The 24823-nt window shown below is 35.2% G+C and overlaps 1 protein-coding gene across 2 annotated transcripts in view; it reads left to right on the forward strand.

Moving 5' to 3' along the window:
• CAAP1 (caspase activity and apoptosis inhibitor 1) overlaps positions 1–22986 on the forward strand; it is a 63112-nt gene extending 40126 nt beyond the window's left edge. Inside the window, exons 6-7 of one of the 2 annotated variants that reach the window (XR_015727448.1) lie at positions 9528–14585; positions 14956–22986. Coding sequence is in view for 1 of the 2 variants with exons in the window: in XM_045780821.2 (XP_045636777.1) it covers positions 9528–9874 (347 nt within the window). In the remaining variant the exon portion in view is untranslated. Of the gene's footprint in view, positions 1–9527 lie in introns of both variants that reach the window. The other variant, XM_045780821.2, reaches the window with a different exon arrangement.
• Positions 22987–24823: the final 1837 nt, after the last annotated feature.

Raw genomic sequence — 24823 nt, forward strand, 5'->3', positions numbered from 1 at the left:
TGCTGTTCTCCATCTCAGTGAATAGCAATTACATTCTTCTGAGTCTAGGCCAAGGGTCTGGGAATCATTCTTGAGTGCTTTCTTTCATCTGCTTCAACAATCCTGCCAGCTCTACTTTCACAATATTCAGAATCCAGCCATTTCTCACCTCTTCTTAGCTGTATTAGCTATACTGGTATTGATTCTTACAACACGCTGATCTCTCTTATTTCTGCCTATGTAGTCTCTTCCATATCGCAGTCCGAATGACTGTAAAAATTAAAATGAAAAGTGGTCACGTCACTGTTCCCTTCAAAGCCTTCCCATAGCTTCCCATCTCAAAACAGAATCTGAAGTCCTTCCTTCCTGTGGCCAGTACAGGCCTTATGTAATATGGCCTGTCACTCTCCCCCTTATTCATTCTCTTCCTCCTCACTTCCCTCTGGCACTATAAGCACTGTTGTCAGGGACTTTGCTTTTGCTGTTCCCTCTGCCTGTATGCTCCTCCCCAAGACAATCATGAGTCTTCCGCATATCATTTAGATCCTGATCAAATGTTACCTTCTCTGTCTAAACTAATTAGAACTACTTTTTTTCAGAGCTTGTTAACCCCTTAATAAACCTAGAATTTTACTGAGCGTTGATGTCAGATTTACTGTACTATAGTTTTGTAGGAGTTACCTTTTTTTGAATATAGAACTCTGATGCTCTGTCATGTGTCTAGTTCACAGCATATCTCAGAATATAAATGTGAAGGTATCATTTGTGACTACAGGTTTTAGTGCCTGTCATACAGTTTGTCCAAATCTGAGAATTAAACTCATTCACATCAGTGATGTACTCTTGTTTAAGTCAACTACTTGTTCTTTAAGATCAAACATCTCCAAATCAATGAGGCCTTCCCTAACCTACTTGTGCTCACCTCACCTCTTCTCTCTTAACTAAATATCACATAGTTCCTACCACTGTTGCCTGTTTAATTACTTATCTGATCCATTGTAAAGACTGGCAAGAGGTCCCTGTTGTGCTTTTTCTCCTAGAATGGTGATGTCTTCAGAGTCATTAATTTTGGATATCACCCTTTTATATATTCTAACATGTGTGTCTTATTCTGATAGGCTCACATACTTCTGTACTGAGTTAGCTCTAGCACCTGTCTTTCCATTCTGTCTCTTACACTTGGAATTTCTTCTTCGGTCAACATCACTGAATAGATTCTAAGATGTACTTCATATCACCTGCCTATGAGGATCTCCTTGACTTTTCCCTCTTGCCTTTTACCCTCTGAAATTCTGGCATACTTTATATTTGCACAGTTTAGTACTTTGTCATATCCATATTTTAAGCAAACGTAAGTACCATAAAAGCAAAATGTATGCCTTAATCGTGCTGCAAATATTTAGTTTACCCTACCTGTAGAATTTTGTAAGGCCTATCTCTTCTGTGGCCCTCACAGCACTATTGTGGCATAGGTAAAAGATATTGAGTGAATATTTATCGATTCTTGGATAATCTCTCAATTTGTCATTCACTGAAGTTAGGTTTACAAGCTGGTGGACACTCAGTTATCCAGAAGGTCAGTGTGTGGTTGGTAGAATACTAGACAGTTCTTCTGTATTAAATTGTTTACATTTTCTTCTTTATCTCAGTGTCATGATTAATTTCTGAATATGGTGGTTAACATGATACACTTAAATTTAAATCAGTAGTTTAAAACATTGAGTGAAAGAATAACCAAGTTCTGTCAGTTTTCCTGAGAGGAAGATTAGAGTCCTCTACAAAAATTATTTTTATATATTAAAAAACTGTTTCTTTTTCAGAAAATAAAGTTTTGGTTTCTTGAAAAGGCTAGAACTCACTAAAACTGTTATGAGTTGACTTTCTACAGTTAGAATACTGTAGAATTGTGTTCCTTATAACTTAAAATTTTGTAAAACCAAAGTTTTTTGTTGTCTCAGAAAAGAAATCCACGGAAGCATAGCATTGCTGTCCAGTGAGCTATGGACTTTGTTACTAATGTGATTCTAGCAGGTTGATAACACTAGAAGCCTTGGAGAGTTAAGATTCTAGAGGGAAGGATGGCGAAATGTGCTGTTCTGAATGACATAACCACTGAATGTGATTAACTTAAAATTAGATGAGAAGAACTAAAAGAGAAAACAAAGCAAAATAGTTTAACCCTTTTGATAACCAGCTCTATGGTTGCTTAATAGGAATATTAGATTTTGATTTTCTTGTGTTCTCCTCCAGGATATATATATTTTTTTAGATAATTTCAAAAATGTTATTTTAGGTTTCTGAATAGCAATCAACTCTCTAAAAAAAACTTTTTATCTTGGAAATTTTCAAACAAAAAAATAGCGTTAACTTCCATGTACTCCTCTCCATCTTCAATTATCCACCTATGACTTAATTTTTCATGCATTCCACTACCTGTTTCGTACTGCTAGATTATTTTAAAGCAAAATTCTAAACATCTTTTCAGGTGATCTGTAAATATTTCAATATGTTTGTATCTCAAAAATTAGAGATCTCTTTTTAAGCATGATCATAATGCCTTAAAAAGTTAACATTGCTTAATGTCAGATATTCAAAAAGTGTTCATATTTAACCTACTAATTGGTTAGTATTGTGATATTAAGATTGATGGATTGGTACAGGTGTTGTCACCCTACCACCTAATGGTTTTAGTAGCTATTAATTGTTGAGATCCAATATTTCATTAAGGGTTACAGAATAGTGATATTTTTAATCCTTAGATATCCAGTGTTCAAGTTTCTCTGGTTGTTATATATATATAATTTTTTATTTTTTTTAAGAGAGAGAGGTATGGAGGGGGGGCAGAGGGACAGAGGGAGGGGATCCCAAGAAGGCTCCATGCCCAGCATGTAGCCTGACACTGGTCTCAATTGATCTCAGGACCCTGAGATCATGACCTGAGCTGATAATCTAGAGTTGAATGCTTAACTAACTGAGCCACTCAGGCACCCCTGTCTTAGAATATTTTTTAAATTATATCTGTATGAATGGAGATCCAGATAAGTTCCCTACATTATAATTGGTTGATACTAAGTTTCTTTTTCATCTGTATGCTTGTCCTTCCCTCCCCCCCCCCCCACCCCGCCGCCTTTACCTCCCTCTCTTTGGAATTATTTTTTTGAAGAAACCAGGTTGTCAGAGTTTCTCAGTTTGAATTTTGCTGATTGCATCCCATTGTTTTATTTAATATAATTTTTCTGTAAATTGGTAGTTAGGTATAGAGGCTTAATCAGGTTCATGTTGAATTTTTTGACAATATTTTAGAAGCAATGTTGTGTCTTTGAGGCACATAATACACCATTACTTCTCTCTTTTGTGTTCATAGCCACTGTGATATCTTGTCCACAGTGGCTGATAGGAATGCTCTTGATTTCTTGAGGCTAGCTGTTGTTAGTGATCTAGTTTTTTCCCTCTGGGGATTTTTAGTAACTTTTTTTTACCCCTGAGTTCTGATTTTTTACAGGATTTATCTCAGGTATGATACACTGCACTTGGCAAGCCTTTTCAATGTGAAGACCTTCACCTCAGATTACTTTTTTATCGTATTTCTTTGTTTTCCCTCTCCACTGTCTCTTTTCTTGTTTTCTGACTTACTCTATCACTTTATTCAATTCTCTGCTCAAATGTTATCTTATCAAATCACATTGATCAATCTCTGTGAAAGCATCCTGCTACTATCTTCTTATCCTGGCTTTATTTTTCTTTATAACACCTGATATGCATTTATAGAGTCTATTATGACTTAAATATAATGCAGGGACGTTTTTTTATTCACTGCTGTCTCCTTAATGTTTAAAACAGTGTTTTCTACGGGCCCCTGTGTGGCTCAGTTGGTTAAGCGTCTGCCTTCAGCTCAGGTCATGATCCCGGGGTCCTGGGATCGAGCCCCATGTTGGGCTCTCTGTTCAGCAGGGAGTCTGCTTCTCCCTCTGCCTGTTGCTCCCACTGCTTGTGCTCTCTATCAAATAAATAAATAAAATCTTTAAAAAAAATAGAACAATGTCTTCTACATAGTAGGTGCTCAGTAATATTTGCTGAATTAATTATATTGGGTTGTTGGACTCATGGGTCATTCATCTTGATCTCTTAACTTTTATATCATATTTTAAATATGTTTTTATTTCTTCTCTACATTTAGAATGTTTTTCTTTCACTATCTTCCAGCAACCAGTGAGTGTTTGCTTTTGATAACTGTATTTTTAAATTCTGACATTCCTTTTCTCTGGTCTTCTTTCACTACACCATGTACTTACTTAATGGCTGCAGGGTCCACTTCAGTCTCTCTAAGTAGACTCCTCCACCCTTCCTTCTGCCCCATTAGATTATCTTCTGATGCCTAAATTTTCTTTATTCTTCCTTTGTTCATCTTGGTTCTTTATTTATTGTAGCTGGGTTTTTCTGGAAGCTGGTTAGGTTTTCATCAGTAGCTGTTTAGATACAGTTCTCTAGGAGAGCTCTTTTAAGTGGATGAGGTGGGCCTCCCAGTAGAGTGCTTAGGCCTGTGGCATGGCGGGGAAGGTAAGAAGGAAGGGTTCACTTGGCCCAACTATTCTGAATGGATTTAAATTAATTATCTGGCTGTGTGTTTCACACAATTGCTTCCAAAACTAAGAAAAGAATTCTACTTACTTGTGTGTTTGACTGTGGTTTTGCTTTGCTTTTATTTTTCTATCAGTTTCATCCTGCTTGCTTACATTTTGTAAAAATCTGGCAAAATGTCTTTTTAGATGATTCTAGTATTATGATTTCATTTCTTCTTTTTAGCTTTTTACAAGGTGGTGTTCTTGGAAATGGTTGAAAAAATACATATGTTCATAGAGCAAAATTGGAAAACTAATTTTCTTCTCTTCCCCTACAACTTTGACCTTCCTCTCTGGAAGTAACCACTATTAATAATTTACTTATGTTATTTTTAACATAAATATGATTATCACTCTAGCTTATTTTGTTAACTTAATCATGTCTTGGTCATTTTTCCATCTTATGAGTTTATTGAATTTTTTCCAGATGTATAAAATTCCTCTTTTTACTAATGAGTTAAAAGTAATATCTTATTGTTTTAATTTGCATTTCTTGATTAGAAATTAAGTTGAACTTTTTTTTAAAGATTTTATTTATTTATGTCAGAGAGAGAGCACAAGCAGAGAGAGGCAGGCAGAGCAGGCAGAGGGAGAAGCAGGCTCCCCGCTGAGCAAAGAGCCTAAAGTGAGACTCAGTCCCAGGACCCTGAGATCTTGACCTGAGCCGAAGGCAGATGCTTAACAGACTGAGCCACCCAGGTGTCCCAAGTTGAGCATTTTTTAATGTATTTTTTGATGCTTTGTATTTCATATTTTGTGAAATGCTTGACTTGTTTCTACCCTTTGCCCATGTTTTTAGTTATTTCTTAATGATAACTAGACATTGTGTGTATTCTTATTTTTGCCATGAAAAAATGTATTTCACTAATATTTGCTTGTGGAGTACCTCTGTCTTATTTTGTTTATGGTGGTGGTGTTTTGTTTTGTTTTTTTCCTCAGAAGTCTTACTATTTATTTAGCCAAATTTGTTGATTTTTTTTTCCTTTATGGATTTTCCATTTTATTTCGGTAGGACTGATGTTAGTGCTATCCTCAGTTACTTTACAATTTTTATGCTATTATTGTATTCTTAAGTATCTGTCTTCTGTCACTTCAGTGGGTTCTTGGTAGGGAAGGGAATTAGATACGAGTGCTCAATTTGCCATCTCCAGCAGGAATTCAGACAGATATTTAATTATTCCATGTTCTAGGGTTTGTCTCCTGGCTTAATTTAATAATTCACTATCAAGAAGTTTCAAATGCATGCAGTCACTCATAACATTAGATACGCTTCCATTTTATGCATTAAAAGTATTCTAAGTTGAATTATTAGCAAGTAGAATGTAGGCTCTATTGAGGCCTAAATACACTAGCATAACTTAAAAATCCTTTTAAAATTTTATCCCTCAAAATCTTTGTGGTTAATAATTCTTGTATGTTTGTGTACTTCCAATTGGTTATTTAAAACTTTTATTTTAACAAAAAGCAAACCTAAGATAACATACACATATTTAAAGTTTTTATTTTAACAAAAAGCAAACCTAGGATATGTGTGCACACACACATGCATGCAGAATGGAGGTGTGAAAGAACATGACAACACTGATACTCTAAGGGTTTTGAATGAGACATTTTGGGGTAAAGTTACTTTTTTAGAAAGAATGTACAAGCATCACCCCTTCCACCTTGAGGATCATAATCGATAAGAAAAAACTTTATAATTTCCTAATACTAAGGATGAAGTAAATTAGCTTTGGAAGTGTAGTCATGTATTTGCAAATGATGCTTTAAAAAACAAGTCAGGATGATGCAAATTAAGGAATAGTAAAAAGACTTGAAGTCTGACCCTTGATCTTCAAATAATTTGTCATGATACATTGTACGACTCACTTGACTTGTTTTCACATTGGTGAAATCTGTACTCACTCAGTGAAAATCTGTACTCTGGTTTTCTTATGCTAATTTATTTCAGATACAAATTGTACAAAGCTTTGGCATCCACAGTGCAGGTATAATGGGCAGATGGACTCTGTGAATACATTCACCATTACTGTGGTATGGAGAGCTCAGTCACTTAGACTTTGGATAATTTTTTTTTTAAGATTTTATTTTTAAGTAATCTCTACATCCAACACGGGGCTTGAACTTACAACTCTAAGATCAAGAGTTGTGTGCTCGACTGACTGAGCCAGCCAAGCTCCGCAACCTTCAGTAATTTTAAATGTAAACAGAGAGCGCTAAATTTATGGAGCATCATTTCTTCACTCAGAGGATATGTATAGCTGTTTAAAATAAAGAAATTAAGCAAAGCCCACCGTCCACCCACTAAAAAGTTGGAAACAAACCGATAGAAAATATAGATAAAGAAAGTTCTTGTCAAGATTTACTTCCTTTGAAACATGGGAAGTGTGTATAAACACTTTGATCCTGAATCTCTAGTGTTGGTAACTTTATAAAATAAGGATTTTATTATAAGCTCAGGGCAGAAGAGCTCTTTAGCTGTGTGGTGGCTTCATAAGCTTATAGGCTTAAAAAATTATCTGAATTAGGTGAGAATGTAGATAGCAGAGTGATTCTTAGCCATTTGAAGTGTTTGGAAAAACACACAAAAATAAGATGAATATAATATACATTCCATTAAAAAATATTTATACACATTCATATATATTCCTGTAGTCTTTTGGTAAGACATACAGGCTGATGGCATATGATAGTGATATTTAGCTAGAAGATTTGTGATGTATCTTAAGGATCTACTAGTGTAGATTCTCCACTCATTTAATAAAAATATCTCTAAAATTTGCTATTGCTTATTTACCCACATATAAATTCAAAGCAAATTTCATAAAAGTACAGCTACTTCAAAATCTGTGATTTAGCATATAAGGGATTCCATAGTTGTATCACTACATACTGAACCCTGGACCCAAGATAATAAGTGAGCTTCAGTTATCTTGCCTGGACATGGTAAATGTACTTCTTTTTTTCTGGAAAATCTGGTATCAAAAAGGTCGGGTTTGCCTGGCTGACTTAGTCGGTAGAGTATGTGACTCTTGTTCTCAGGGTTGTGAGTTTGAACCCCATGTTGGGTATAGAGATTGCTTAAAATAAAATCTTAAGTTAAAAAAGGTTGTTGAGTGAAAAAAATTAAGTAGAACGTGATTTATTGACATGTTACTTATCTTTCATTGGCTACTGCTATCAATAGGAAATTCTTTTGGATTATTATCCAAGTGATCAATGTATTAAGTGAAAGATAAGTGGTAACCATATCTTGGGAGAAAAGGAAAATAAAGTATTGCCATTTTATAAACTTTTATGTAGACTTAACTTACTGTAATACTAGACCTTGTACTTTAGAGATACCCAAGGACATTTTGCCTTAACTTTTACAGGAGAAAAATTCCGGGGAGGTAAGGGATTTGCTCAAAATTACATACTTAATAGCAGAGTAAGGTTTAGAACTCAGGTATCCCAACTTTGAGACCCCCCCCCTCCCCACCCATCGTTATATTCTTCTGCTCTTAATTCATTATTAGGCAATGACTTCTAGTTTGAAAAACAAATCACCATTTTTCAAAAATTTATGTTTTAAAATTTTTTTAACAGACTGCAGATTTTCTCTCACAATCAGTGAGTACAGATTTAGAATTTTAGATTAAAGATGGCTAAGCATGAAAATGAGCTTTTTGAGACTATGAACAACTTAGCACTTTACTTAATTTGTTTTTGTCTCAAATTGCAATACTTATTAAAGCATTATTTCTTTACACAAAAGGCTATATTCTTTTTTTTTTTTTAAAGCTGTTTGGAGATATGTGTTGCTTTGGGGGAGATATGTAAAATATTCTTTGGCATCAAATAATTAAAATTGCAACTTTTTTTTTTTTACAAGTTCTGTTTGTAGGCACAAATATAATTTATTGATTCATTTTTCCACATTAATTTTGGAATAGGGAGTAGTTTTTTAATTATTAGGATGTAGGAGGACCAGTCAGGGTCAGTAAATTGTTATTATAAAACCAGTGGGGTAGAATTGTTTATGGCCCTCCCTATACATTGTATTATCAGAATTTTCCATCTGTCAGTAAGTAAGTTTTTTCTTATATAAGACTAGCAAAGCTAACATCTGGTGGGTCATGACTTTAAAAAAATATATTAGGAATTTAAAAGATAAATAAATTGGAGCTAGAAGTGAGCACCCAAAGTTTAAATGACACCTGGACTTAAGTAATGTCCAAAGCCAAGGTAGTTGAGGGCTATAATCTATGTCTATATTCAGGGTTTTAGCATCAGTTATAGAAGTTTTATAACAAGTGCATTTTTAAAAATTATAGTGTACTAACATTATTAATTAAAATCCTCTTGATGAAAACTTATTTTATCTTAGAAAATGGCCTTAGGCATTCTCCTTTAATTTATTGATTTAGAACAAAGTGTTTGAAAAAGCATATGAAAAGATTTAGGATAATTGCAATGCACATGGTGTCCAGCTTGCCAATGATATTTTTCCTTTTTTGTAGTTTATAAAACAAAGATTTTAAACTCCTCCTAGGATGGAATTTTACTTTTTCATTAATAAGCAATGTTTTACTCAGAGTTTCCAACATCAGCTTTCATTTTGTAATGTAGAAGCTTCCCTGTGGTATAAAGTGTTGGGACATTTTAACTAGGAAAAGAGATCATGGAACTCCATGTGATGATATAAATTTTCCAGTGCTTCCATGTTCTACTAAATTGTAATGAAAAATACATTAAATTTACATTAAATTATATCTGTTTTTGAAGTTGAGGAGTCAGGGGAAAAAGGGTTGGGATAGAGATTATGGAATGTTTTTGGGACTCCATGGTGGGAGGTGGGGTCAAAGAAGCCTTTTAATCATAAATAGAAAGGAAATTTTGACCAGGGCATTTAGGTTACATGGTTCTTTCCCCTTTTGTTTGTTACAGGCAAAGGGGAAGATAGCGATGTACTCAGTATAAATGCAGATGCATATGACAGCGACATAGAAGGCCCATGCAACGAAGAAGCTGCTGCTCCTGAGGTCCCAGAAAATACAGTCCAAAGTGAAGCTGGTCCGATAGATGACCTGGAGAAGGACATTGAGAAAAGTGTGAATGAGATTCTGGGACTGGCAGAATCCAGCCCAAAGGAACCCAAAGCAGCCACCCTGACTGTTCCTCCACCAGAAGATGTTCAGCCTTCCGCACAGCAGCTGGAGCTGCTAGAACTTGAGATGAGGGCAAGAGCTATTAAAGCCCTGATGAAAGCTGGTGATATAAAAAAGCCAGCCTAGTTATTTGACTTGAATCTGAATTCAAGGTGTGTTTGAGCAAAGCCACATCATCTAATTTTGTATATGACTTTTATTTTGAGTCTTATGTGATATTTCTCATGTAATCCTTATTAGATAAACTCATTTTAGGCCTAAAATACCTGTGATTTTTTTGTTGTTGTTACATTTATATATGTGTTACTGCTTTATGAATTCATGGCAAGTATCATTGGATAACCTGGATACTTTGTTAGATGAGCATTTAGCTATGTCTGCAAATTAATATCTGAAAAGCCATTAGCAAAGAGTCACTGTATTTTTTCCTTCATTTTAAAATGTTTTGGCATCAAATCTAAAAGCTTAAGAAAGATTGACCAAGCATGTTGCTCTTAAGGCTACCTATATTTTGTGGTAGAATATTAAATTATTGCTTCTAGATTTGTTAACAATTTAAGAAATTTAGTCATGCTTATATGCACTTCTAAAATAAGTCTGTCTTGAAGACACCTTCTGGGGGTGTGAATTTACTGGTAAAAACGGAATAACATTTTTTGTTGTAAGGCCTTAGAGGTCTGAAATGGCTGAGAAAAATGTTTTTTATAAAAGAATAAAAGGACTTAATTTAAGGCCATTTTTAAAAATGTAGAAGTAATTGCCCAACTTTAATTCCAGCAGACAAGCAAATCTAACAGGTATTTGGTATTATTGGACACTTTGTTCAAGTTTTTTTTCTTCAGTAAAAAGGGAACGTATTTTCATTTACATTCCAAGCTATTAGGAAAAGAATATTTTATTGTACAGGCTTTTATCTCATGTTTTTGCTTGAAGATCTGATGTGCTATAATTCCATGAATTAAAAATAATAAAGACTATCATTCTGGATCTGAAGACTTTTGATACATTTCCAAAAGCAATATTAATTTCAGGAAGCTTTGATAAGTCAATGTTATAATTAATCTAATTTTGTATAGTTTTTGTAAATAAATTAACATCCTGCACAATAACGGATACTTTTTGCCCCCATCACTAATTGTAGTTGTTTGATACCAAAATAAATTTAGGTAGAGACTCTTAAAATAAATTAAATTTTTTTTGAAAATATAAATCTGAAACCACTGTTTTTATACTTGCTAACAAATATACTATATTTTATTTGTAAACCATGCTCTACTAATGTCGTATGAGGATTTTCCTCATACATAAAAACTTGCTGGGATTATGTTTTATTAGCTGGCTTAACTAGATGTAAATTTTAGAGAGTTTCTTGTGGAAATAGAGAGTGCTTATGAAACATTAGAGTTGCAAAGTTACAAATTCATTTTTTTGTTGTTTCTGAACATGCCTTTAAATAATCCTGTCATTTTTTCCCCCCCAGGGATCTTTCTAATGTACCACAGGCCTGTATCATTTGAAGTACTCTTAGGCTGGTAAATGTGGGTATGATTTGAATAGTGAGTTCTGCTTCACAATGGAAAAGCACTGGTTATGCCAAAATACTTTTTTATTCCAAGTGAAAGCTAAAATAATAACAAAGTAGTATGGAACAAACTCTAGTGTTGCTTACTAATTATAAAATGCAGGAGATGACGTCTATGTGATTAAACATATAGCAGTAGACAAGGCTCTGAGTGCTTTGTAGGTGCCTAGTTACCACCTTCATGAAACATTGTGTGTCTGCTCTGTTCAGTGTGCAGAATGGTCTAGGGGACATTTGACTAGAGTGGTGTGTGTGAGGTAGAATGAGCTGAACAAATTAGAAGCCACTTAGTTTCCTACCTTGGAAAAATCAGCTCTTATTCTTACTGTTTTGTTTTGTTTTGTTTTTTATTGTCGAAAGACACAAGAGCTTTTTGAAAAATGAATGGCTTTGGAGAATAGGAATATGTTTGTTTTAGGAAAGCCTAAGTAATGGGAGAATAGCATATATTGATCTAATGCTGCCATTTAAATCGTTAGCTCACAGGTATTTATTGAATACCTCTGAGGTGTTAGTTTTGTTCAGAATCTCAAACTCAGGGATGTTGCAGTATAGATTTTAGCACAAAATAGACTGAGTAATACTAAAGATACAGGTGTTACTGCTTTTTATGCTCCTCCCTTTTGCCAAGGTAAGGAGAATTTTTAAGTAGTGTGTAATTAGTAAATTAGAGCAAAAAAGATTTTGACAGCCTTATTTTTTATCCAAATTGAAGTAATCCTGGTGTTTGAGGAACTTGACCCAAACTTGAATGATAGGTGGTAACTGATAATAACAGGTCCTCTGCATTAGGCCTTGGGCCACTTTTTGATGTTCCTGCTAATTCACACGCTCAGATATAAAACCTATTACACCAAGTAGCCAGTGTAACATGCTAATTATGAAAAATTTACCGAACCCCCAAATCCTTTTGATGAATGCCATCAACTCCTTTATAAACTATCAGGCAGTGTATTTTTTCCTTATAAATCTTGTTGCCAAAATCTACTTTCAGCAAATTATTAGATTCTAGGGCATGATTAGCTGAGTAAAGGTGTTCTGAATCATTTGAACAGTAATACAAATTGCAAGAAAATAAATATTTTCAGTGACATTTTCAAGGTATTTAAAGAAGGAGTGAACCCACAATTCGGGCTAACTAAAGTTGGCAGCCTAAAAATTTCAAAAATTCTCAGTTCTATTCCATCATGAAAAGTAGGAAAATAGTTCAGTTAGAGATATTTTTCCTTTATTGTACCTGTTTAATCCTCAAGTTAAACACCAGTATGCTTTAACTTAAAACTATTAGTTTTTTTTATATTTTTCTTTCTTTCTTTTTTTTTTTTAATGGTAGGGGGCAGGTTATTTGCTTGTTTTAATGTTAGTCTTTTCCCTATCAGATGCCTTTCTTGAACATTTCTAGTCAATGGAATAAGGCATAATGGCATATGTAGCCTTGCTATGTGATGCCCTTGTTGGATTTGCAGTTGCCTTTCTATGTTTTCTTTCAAGTATATTCCCTTTTTAAAACAAAAGAAGGCTAATGAATATTATCAATAGGAATGCAAATGTATTTGCTTGATAATTAATCATTATTTAAAATGCATTGTGATGAAATGAAAAGTGTGTGAGTTGAGAGCAGAGGGTTCTGATCTGCACAAGCCAGCTATGTAACCTTGGAAAGTAACTGTAAAATGAGGAAAATAAATTGTTAGCCAATATGTAAGATTTGTTTCTGCTATAATACTCTGTGATTTCAGTACATAATACTGTACAATTTGGTAAGCTGATTTCTTACCTCTTCCCTTCCTCTTTTCCCGATTCAAAAATGAAGCAGTTTGTTTATTTTTTTTTAAAGATTTTTTTTATTTATTAGAGAAAGAGCAGTGGGGTGTGTAGGAGCAGAGGGAGAGGAAGAAGCAGGCTCCCCGCTGAGCAGGGAGCCGGATGCGGGGCTCAATCCCAAGACCCTGGGATCCTTACCTGAGCAGAAGGCAGGCATTAACCAACTGAGCCACCCCAGGCGCCCCTGAAACAGTATGTTTGATCTTTTCTACTACAGTGGTGCTGGATATGAACAACAATCCAGTTTTTGGTTTTTTACTTTTTTCATTTTGCCTGTTAGAGTCTTTATTGTCAGGATCTTTTGGTAAGTATACTCTCTGGAATTAGTCACATTAGCCCATAAATGTAAGGTAACTTTAATTTACTGTTTTATTTAATTGCAAGATAAGAAGTAGGTAATTTTAAGTTAGTAAAGGGTTTTTTTACCCCCCAAGTCTTATAATGAAAAACAGAACTTTCCTTCCCTGTTCTTTTTATACCAGCTCTTGCTACTAAGAGATAACCACTTTCAAATCTTTTAGTGATTTTTCTATTTATTTCTGTATTTCTAAGTAACATGATTATTATGCTATTTCTTGATAGTTCAATTTTAGGTTTATTGATCTATTTTAGAATATGAAGATGAAGATCTATTCCTTTTACCTCTTCCCTAAACACATACCTTCCTCCTCCTCTCAATATGGTGCAGTTACATCACACTTTTGGGTAACATTCAATATTTACACTATTTTGACTATGTAAATACTGTTCACAACGGGGTTGTGTGGTATCTGTAATTACATTTTCTTTTTTGGTCCAATTATGTTTTAAGTTTTTGGAAATTAATAATTTACCTTATTATTTCATTTGCTCAGTGTTCTATGTAACACGCATTAACTTATACGCTAACTGTCCTTCAGGATTAAAAATCTCTTCTCGATAGGTTCAAATACATTATATAATCTAACTTTTTTCCCTATTTTTCTCTAAAGACATTCCTCCTAGAACTCTGTTCTCTACTAATCTGGACTGGTTGTTCTTCACCTCTCTCATGTTGGATATCCCAATTTCCTGAATCTTCTGTCATCTTTTAGTTTATTCCCTCATTTTGCTGGTATACCTTTTCCAGCAGCTTACTGCGAAAGAATGCAGGAACAGTGAATTGTTTTGATTCATTGGTGTGACGCTGCATGGCTCGGTTCTATTTATACACTGAATTGAAAGATTATGTGAATGTTGATGTCTAGGCCGAAATCGTCCCGAATTTTATAGGATTACTCCCATGCCTTCCAACTTCCACTAAAGCTATTGTCATTTTGATTCTTGATACTTAAGTGTGGTCTTCTGTTTGTTTCTCTGCAGAAACTGTTAGGATCTTTATTCCCAATATTCTGAAATTTCTTGATGATGTGTCAGAGAATGGATCTTTTTCATCCATTGAGTTAATCACCGGTGAGCTTTTTTAGTGGGAAAATCAGTGTCATTCAGGTCTGGGAAATTTTTAAATATTACTTCTTAGAAAGTTCCTTCCCTCTTTTTTTCCCTAAAATCTATTTTTGGAACTCCTTTTATTAAGATACTGGTACCTAGCCTGATTGTTACATTTTTTTTTAACTTGTATTTTCTGTTTTTCATCTTTTTCTTCTACTTTCTTGTATATTTTCTCAGTATTCTCTTCCAGTTCTTCCACTGATTTTTTAAAAAAGTTTCTATTTTTATTATCTCAAAGATCTTTTTATTTTTTATTCTCTGAGTATTCCCCCTTTTTTTTTTTTTTTTAATATCCCCTTTTAAAAGTAGCATTATGCTCTTGTGTTTGTAGGGCAATGACTCCACCCTGGTGTCCAGGTGACCTTGCTCGATCCTAGTAGGCCATGCAGACAGAGCTTGAACCTCCGACCAGCCTACATCTTGGTGTAACAACCTGCAGTCCTCCAAGGAACATGGCCAGACAGGTAGTCCTGTGAAGAGTCTCACAAGAACATTTTATTCACCTTTCTTGAGGGAGGCTCCCTGTCTTGCAGGAAGATGTCTTGAATCCAGTTTTCCCATCTGCCTCCCTGGTTTCTTTGAAACCTGAGACTTTTTATCATGCGCCACTTTAGGGCACAGCTGCAGGCTATAAAATTGCTTAGCTGCAGCGTGGCATTAGCTCCTCAGCAGTAGGGTGTCCCATCAGTCCTCTTCCTTCCAGTCCCTTTTACTTTGGTGTCTCCCTGCACAAAGGCCATGACGACTTGGCATCTTTGACTACTGTTTTCCACTGTTTATGTAAGTAATAACCTGCCTGAATCTGAAAAGAGCTCATTGTTTTTCTTAACTGGCTAAATTTGCCAGGCCTTGATTGGCCCTTGCGTTGGCCCTTGGTGGATGTAACATTTTACTTTTCTGAGGATGTTAATTTTAGTGGTTGTTTTCAAGTTTTCTTCTGCTTTTTGTCTTCTGTTTTCTTCAAGTTAATTAATGTTTTTCTTGTTTTGTTCTCTATCTAATGTTTTCTCAGATTTCCTTGAATCTTTGCTAGTATTTGGCTGTTTTCATGTATAAGAGTAAGACACTAGAAAGCTGTTTGGAAGCTCTGTTTATGGATGAGGCGCTTTAATGGGTGCAATTCACTTTTCTCTTGTGTTGACTATTCACTCTCAAGACTTTTTACTTAATCCCCCAATTTCTATACGCTAACCCTGCTCTTAACCACTTGGTATGCCTGAGTTTACCATTTCATGCTTCAACTTTGCTCAGGTCTTCTGTGAAGTTGGTAAATGAATGGTAACCTTTTGTGAGGTGACCTACCTTCCTTCCTTCCTTCCTTCCTTTCTTTCTTTCTTTCTTTCTTTCTTTCTTTCTTTTTTTTAAGATTTATGTACTTATTTTCGAGACAGAAGGAGAAGGCGTATGAGTGGGGGGAGGGGCAGAGGGAGAGAATCTTCAAGCAGACTCCCCACTGAGTGTGGAGCCTGATGCAGGGCTCAATCCCTTGATCCATGAGATCATGATCCGAGTGGAAACCAAGAGTCAGATGCCCAACTTACTGAGCCCAAGACCAGCTTTAATGTTTCATCTGCTGTTCTCTGTCTTTGGGTCTTTGTTACGGAGCTTTACTTAAATTTGTGTTTAGAATCAAATGGCTTCTTAGTTTCATCTGTCTATAGGGCCCTTAGGTTGCAATCTTCACTGGCTAAATCCTTCCCACTCATTTATTTATACTCCGGCTTCCCAAATTTTCTTGACCCATCTCTGTCTTCTCTGCCACTGTCTATCTGAATAGGTCGGTGCTTTTAAACTCTTTACTTGCCATTTTAGTGGACTTTCTTAAAGATGCAGTGGCAAATGTGTTTAGGATGCTTTGTTTAAGCAGATACTATGGTTTTTTAATCTGTTTTTACTTTTGTCAATCGTAAATATTTTGTTTTTCTAAATTCCATGTGTAGATTAATGTAGTATCTTAATTGGTTTTAAGTGGAAAAGTGTAAGAGAATACACAAGGATGACAGCTGATTAGAAACAGTGATAGGGGCGCCTGGGTGGCTCAGTCGTTGGGCGTCTGCCTTCGGCTCAGGGCGTGATCCCAGCGTTATGGGATCGAGCCCCACATCAGGCTCCTCTGCTGGGAGCCTGCTTCTTCCTCTCCCACTCCCCCTGCTTGTGTTCCCTCTCTCGCTGGCTGTCTCTCTCTCTGTCAAATAAATAAATAAAATCTTTAAAAAAAAAAAAGAAACAGTGATAACCTGAGGCTGGCAAGGACACTGTTGCTTAAAAGTGACCATATTTACTTCTTTCTTTCACTGCAGTAATTTTTACTAGAATATATGTTGGTGTTATTCAGTGTTCATGTTCTCAGACATGCGATGTGCTCTTCCATTATGTAATTTCACATCCTTTTCTTTTTTTCTTTTCTTTTTTTTTTAAAGATTTATTTATTTGAGAGGGTGGAGAGGAAGGGGCAGAGGGACAGGGAGAGAATCTCAAGAAGACTCCCTTCTGAGCATGGAGCCTGATGCAGGGCTGGATCTAACAACCCTGACATCACGACCTGAGCCAAAAGGACGCTTAGCTGACTGAACCACCTATGCACCACTATTTTCTTTTTAATTTCAAGAATATTTCCTTGAATTATTGTTGCGTTTGTTCTTTCGCCTTGCTTTGGTTTGCTTCTGGATTTCCTATTATTTGCATTGGGTCTTCTTGTCTATCCTCAATATATGTCACTTTTTTGTCAATTATTTTTATCTTCATTTTGAGTTAAAATTTTTTCCCTTTTCACTTATTTAAGGCATTATCTGTTGTGTTTATTCACTCCTATGCTCCTTCTATTTTAGTTTTCATGGCCAGAATGTTGTTTTTTAAAAATTTCCAATTCTTCCCTGAATTCTGTCACCTCATCTCTAATTCTGATTTGTGGTTATACTTTTATGGCTTTTATCATTTTTTAAATGACTGTCCTTTTAAATGCAAGTAATAGTTTTGATATGCTCTGTGTGTCTGTCTTTCTGGTGAACTTATATTGTCTATAGGGGTCTTATTCTGCTCCTTATTCTCTTTTAATTTATAACAGTATTGCATAGGATTTGACCTTGATATTTTTGTTTCCCATTTTTTTATGTGAAGCTCATTTTTTGGAACTTTATTTAGAAGGAAGCTGGTTCAGATTAGCTTTTCTACTGTCATGGCCCTTTGACTGTTTCTTGTTCCCTAATATTCAAATTATGGTGGCTTACTTTCTGAGATTTCCTGGCTCTGTTCCCCTCTTCCACTTTTACCTGGACTTCTCTTTCCACCCTGTTGTTTTTCTCAGCTTGCTCATTTTGATTCCATAACCAGTTGATTCATTCTCCTTGGTGTGGAACTCTGTCCTAGAAGGGAGCCCTGGCTGATCAGTTTTAAGAGTTCTTAGGGGTGAGACTTTCCCAGCTTCTTCACACCTTCTTATACCTTGCATTCACCTGATATCTTCACCTTCCAGTTTTAGTTGCTGTCTCAAGTTGATTTGCCATGATTTCTACTTATTTTGAGTTTCTCCTATAATCAGGTTTATTAGATTCCCAAATGGCTTCCCTTCTCTTTCTCCACAGAAATGCTGATATTATGGTTTTATGACTTGTTAGTGGTTTGTTCTAACCTGCTTATATTTTGGTGTTGTGAGGATACCTATACGTTTCTTTTAAATGTTGTCCATGGTTTTTGTTTTCTTTCTATTGGTCAGCCTGGTATTATGTAGGGACTTGAAGAGGTTTAGAAACTCTGTATTTCATATTAAGGAGAACTAATTTATATGTAAAATAGCTTACTGAATTATTTACAAAGTATTCTTAAAATTACTTGGTAAATTTTGACAATTTTTTTAAAAAAAGTGATATGAGAGTATTTAAATTTCAATTAGTTAACATACAGTTTCAGGTGTACAATATAGTGAGTAAAAACTTTAAAAAATGAATTAAGTTTGACAACTCTTTCTTAAGTTTTTAAAGTTATGCTAAAACCAAAGCCTGTTTATCTTATTGGGTATAAGCAGTTGTTAGCCTGAAGGAAAAACAAGTTAATATTGCTCCTTAACAGGAAAGGAATTTGGCTTTATTAGGTATATTTTCAAAATTGATAGTTATTGCCAGTTGAAAGTTTTTTTTTTTAATCTATTAAGATTAAAAGTCATTTATATAAAAATAAAAAGATGACATGATAGAGTTAAAGGACCAGTATTTCAACATTTAAAATTTGGGGAATAGAAGAATTGAATTCACTGTGTCACTTTGAACAATTTATATTTATTCATTACGTTTCTGTTTTAATATATTTTCTCTTCCTGGAACATCTTTTCTCAAAGTCCAAAAGAGAACTGCAAGCTTTGACAACTGATTTTTTTTTACCTCCAAATGCATTTGATATAAGATTTTTAATAAGATTCTATCTTTGTGATATTTAAAATCACCAGATTAATGGAAATTTGGTCGTATTGCCTATCATGTTTATTAGTCTATCATAACAGGGTCACAAACAAACAAAAAACCCTCTCCCCAAGATGAGATTCAGAAAGGATCACTCTCACATAAAGTTTTTCTGTCTGTCCCTTAGTGAAAACGATAGCTTGATATAGTTGAGAGCTATAAAACAATTTTGGTATTGAACACCTGTGTGATAAATAGCTTATTTATTGTGGGATTTTTTTCTGTTAGTAAATATGGAAGAGGAGGGTATAAATCAACAACACTAAGATATCAGATTAAAATCTGATTATGCAACCCTTTGGCTTATTCATGATTATTTCAACCTTCATGTTAATTTTAGGGCAGATCTGTAGTGTGTAAAAAGAAAAAAAGTGTGTTAACGTTTGTTTATCTTATTTACAGCCAAACTTTAATGTTAAAATGCCACTTTTTTTTTTTCTGGTCAAGTTTCATGTTTTATAGGTCTTTCTTGCCATTAACATTAAAATATGTAAACTGACTACTTTCGCATTCTGAGGCCTGCAAAAAAGTTTTTGCTGCACACTAGTTAATCAGACTGGTGCTCTAGTCACAGGAGAAGGAACCAAGATGATCACTATATGTACAGCATGGTCATGAGACTGTGGAGGACAAGTAATTATCCCTGGGTTTTTGTTTTTTTTAAAAAATATCAGCTGATCTCTTTTTTTTTTAAATAAGATTTATTTATTAGAGAGAGTGTGTGGGGGAGGGGCAGAGTGAGAGGGAGAGAGAGAGAGAATCTCAAGCAGAGTCCCTACTGATGGCCAGAGCTCATTGCAGGGCTCGATCTCATGACCCTGAGATGATGACCTGAGCCAAAATCAAGAGTCAGTTGCTCAACCAGTTGAGCCACAAAGGCACCCTAGTATTTTCTTTTAAATATACCCTAAGATATCTTTTTCCACCTAATCTGTAGTCTCATTAGTCGGAACTTAATGTGAATTTTAGCTTACAGCAAAAATCAGTCTTATATAACTTAGTGTTTTCCATGCTGAGTTAAGTGAAATCAATTCCACTTGTAGAACACATTTGTATCAACATAAGACAACTATAAGAACTTGGTTTTCATACTTCTCTTTCTATATTAATTAATGTTAATTGATTTTAAAAGTCATCCAGCCTTTAGTGAAAGATAAGCATTTCATTGATATTTATTTTAATACCCAAAATGAGCCTTTATTAGGGACAGTAATTTGGAATTCAGGAGCCTTTGAACTGCAGCTCTTCCTTGAAGTATTTAAACTTCATGAGTTTTCAATCTCAAGTGCATTTTATTATGAAATTTATGAAATTATGTGCCTTTAGTAGCTAGATGGTAACAGAAAATAAGAGTTTTGGTTGGTAGAAAAATGGAGTTGACAAGCTTATGAAGAGGAAGTGGAGGGGTACAGTTTATCCGCATTAGCTTGGTTTATGTGCCAGCCTTGAACCAACCCTACCTGACCAACCTTCTTATTAAATCTTTTTTGACCTTTTTTCCCCCTTTGCTCTTCCACCTCACTTTTAACTCTTTCCTTTGCTCTTCTGCCATTTTTCTATCCTGCACTTTCTTCCTTAATCATTATTTGAGACAAAAGCTTTTTTATTCTTTGTTGTCTTCTCAACCCATACACTTTATTTTTTTTTTTAAAGATTTTATTTATTTATTTGACAGCCAGCCAGCAAGAGAGGGAGCACAAGCTAGGGGAGTGGGAGAGGAAGAAGCAGGCTCCCAGCGGAGGAGCCTGACATGGGGCTCGATCCCAGAACACCGGGATCACGCCCTGAGCCGAAGGCAGACACTTAACGACTGAGCCACCCAGGCGCCCCTCAGCCCATACACTTAAAAAAAAATAAAAATAATGTCAAAAAGCTTTGCTTAACAAAAAACTGTTTTTCATTCTTAAAGTAGGTAATTGAGAATTTTATAATCATAGAAAACCAGAGAAACAATTTCCAGTTGGATGGGGTATTAAAGATCTAGTTCAAAATACCAAGAAATTGAGGGGCACCTGGGTGGCTCAGTTGGTCAGGAGCCCAACTCTTGGTTTTGGCTTAGGTCATGATTTCAAGGTTCTGGGATTGAGCATCATGTGGGGCTCCACACTCAGCGGGGAGTCTGCTTAAGGATTCTCTCTCCCTCTCCCAAACCCCTCCCCCCAACTCTCAAAATAAATAAATATTTTTTAAAAAATACCAAGAAATTGAATGTTTATTACATATGATTGTCAAGAAAAAAAATTGTTTTTTTTTTTAGTGTTTTTCTGTTACAAAAAAGATTAAAGTTTTTGGTCATGCCACTTCCTTCCTCCACTTCCCACAATAATTTCAATGCTTATGTCACTAAAATATTAACTCTCTTCCTCCTACCTTTCTCACAATTTCAGCTTAAATCATCAAAAATACCTAAACACTTGGGGTGCCTGGCTGGCTCAGCTGGTAGAGCATGCGACTCTTGATCTTGGGGTTGTAAGTTCGAGCCCCACTTTGGGTGTAGAGATTACTTACAAATAAGATCTTTAAAAAAAAAAAAAGTACATGAACACTAGGAGATCTTGAGTTCAAGGACTTTCTTTTTTTAATTTTGTTTCCTAATTTCTTATTTCTCATTTTCAGGTTTATTGCATTTGTAGATTGATTGCAAATAGCTTACACAAAGGAAAGTATAGAGAGGAATTCTATCTAGATGCAATTTGTAATATTCTGGTTTCTCTTTAGATCGCATAAATCCTTCTAGATGTAATCTGTTAGCCATTTTGCTTTGTTCTCCAATATTTAAAATCATTTGTTGATCAAATGAGCAGTAAACACACACTACATGAGACACTCTGTGTTGGCAAGAGTATAAGGAGTTAAAAGATAAAAGGCACACAATCTGGGGGAAAGGATTTGCACAAATATGAAAGCCATAGGTTTGATATCCTTCAGCTATCAAGATCTAATACATATAATCAAGAAATCACGAAGTGTCAGTATTCTAGAATTGTGTATTAGCTATGGTTGCTGATTCGTCAAGCTCAGAGAAGGCAGAGGTGAGTGCTGGGAGGTGTGTGGAGGAAGCACATACAACGGGGGGAAAGGTGTCACCCAATGAAAGAAGGGAGAACTGAGGGAATGTGGTCTTTGGAGACCATTTGGTGCAGGGGCAGATGGTATCCCACTCCATTTTTGTGTAAGTATCACATTACAATATGATAATTGATGTTTCTAATGAATCTGAGTCTGCAAGACACAGGCTTCCTATGCAACTGTGTGCAAATAAGGTTTGGTGTAAAAACGTATAAAAAATGTTTTGGTGTGAGAACACTAGATAGGCAACTTCTTTTCTTGATTTACTGGTTAAATGCGGTGTCATCCTCAGGCAGCTATTTGAAAACACCCTATAATATCTACATACATTTGCTTTGAGTCCTATTTGCAGTCAGGCTTTTTAAGATTGCTGGAAAATAGATAATTTCTGTTCACTGGAGCAATAGAATAAAGAAAAGGTACTTGTGTACTTTGTGGTGGATGGCCAGTTAATGTCACTGGAAGCCTAAGATATGTTTATCACTGAAAGCTGAAATTAGCCCCAGAACTAGTGGGCTGTATTTGATACTTTAAAGATCTAAACTCAATGAGGAACATAATTAGGGATAACGGGCTTTTATGCTTGACAGGGGTAGGCGGCACATTTACTTAACATACATTGCCTAATGTTACTCTCCTGACAGATTCTCCAAATATTATTTTTTTTTCCCCATGGCAACATGTGCCTCTATATGTCTGGTGCTTAATATGAACAAGATTTTTTTTTTTTAATGGTTGATTGCTGTTAAATGATGAGACTCCTGTGGTACGGTCAAAGTGACATATACTTTGTATGTAACAAGTATGAGTATTATAACTTATCTGAAACAGTTCAGTTATACCACAGTCCAAAAAAAAAAAAATCGAACTTTTTATTAGTCAGGAGTTCACTGTCTTGGGCTTCCTTGCAATTCAGTGCAGGGTTGTGATGGACACGTTCTCTGGTGCGTTGTTTTAAATTTTTGTGTTTGTAATATCCTGAAAGGAGAACTTCCAAATTATATTTTCATATCTGGTCCCTGTAAGCTTTTAAATTTAACTAGCCAAAGAGATGAATAATCTTTGTTGCAGAATGTTTAATAAACAAAGCCTAAGTAAAATAATAGAAACACAATAAACTTAAAATGTTCTTTTAATGTTTTAAATCTGTGTCATTTCTTTCTTTTTTGTTTTAAAGGATGGGGGTGGGGAAGAAAAGAGAACTTCAGATTTTATATTTAATTGAACTAACAGCATGTGCTGACAAGTAATAAATAACAGCCGTTCGAAGTGACTAAATAAATTGGTTTCCACAAGCAATGATTCATCTTCTGTCTTTCATTGCCATCAGGCTAAGAGACAGCTTCTTTTTGTCAGCTTATAGGAAAAATATTTGATAGTATAACAATCCTGTTTCTATGCCTACAATAGAAGCTCATGGTTTTCTAAAGTAGTCGCATTTTAAAGTATTTAAAGACAATAATTAAGTTTACGTTGGGTAGTTCATTTACCTAAAACTCTGAAGCTATAATTGCTCAATCTTTGTGGTGTTTTACAATATTCTGGTAGGTTCATTTCCCTCTTAATTTTTTCTTTGACTCATGGGTTATTTAGAAATGTGTTACTTAGTTTGCTAATATTAGAGGATTTTCTAAAGATCTTTCTATTATTGATTTTTAACTTAATTCTGTTGTGTTCATAGGACATATTTTGTGTGGCTTGAATCCTTTGATACTTACTGAGATTTGTATTATGGCCTAAGCTATGGTCTATGTTGGTAAGTATTCCTTGCACAGTTAAAGTGCATGTTCTCCTTGTTGTATGCTGGGGTGTTATATAAATGTCAATTAGGTCAAGTTGGTTAATAGTGTTGTTCAAACCTTCTATAATCTTTTTTCCCCCAAGTTTTTATTTAAATTCCAATTAGTTAACATACAGTGTAATATTAGTTGCAGGTGTAGAATTTAGTGAGTCACACTTGCATAACAACACCCGGTGCGAAACCTTCTGTATTCTTACTGATTTTTCATCTGTATCTTCTTTACTTATTGAGAGAGGGCACGTTAGTTTTGCACTGCTGCATAACAAATTACCACAAATTGGGCTTAAGGCAGCACGCAGTTATTACCTCACAGTTTCCATGGGGCAGGAATCTGGGGGGTCGATTAGCTGGATTCTTTGCTCAGGGTCTCAAGAGATAGCCATCAAAGTGTCTTCTGCAGACGTGGTGTCATCTGAGGCTTGGGGACCTGTTCCAGAGTCATGTGGTTGTTGACAAAATTCACTTCCTTGCAGCTGTAGAGCTCACAGAAGCCTGTTTTGTCGTTGTTCTTGTTTGTTTGTTTTAAGTCCAATAGGGTAGAGGTCTCTGACTTCATCTCTAATCTCTAGACTCTACTTTAAAGGTTCTACCTGATTAGGTCAGACCCGCCCAGGATAATCTCTCCTCTAATAAACTCAAAGTTAATTAATAAGTGACCTTAATTATATCTCTTAAATCTCATCCACTGTTGCTGTATAGCATAACTTAATCATGGAATGAAATTCCATTTTATTTACAAGTGTCTGCCAGGGATTATACAGGGCATGTGTAGCAGGGGGTGGGAATCTTGGGGACGCACTTAGAATTCTGTCCACCACAGAAGGATATTAAAATCTCCAGCAGTGGATTAGTCTATTTCTCCTTGTAATTCTATAATT

The sequence above is a fragment of the Ursus americanus genome, chromosome 18 (assembly GCF_024610735.1).
Source record: "Ursus americanus isolate L20-20 chromosome 18, mUrsAme1.1.p, whole genome shotgun sequence".
Classification (NCBI taxonomy): Eukaryota; Metazoa; Chordata; class Mammalia; order Carnivora; family Ursidae; genus Ursus; species Ursus americanus.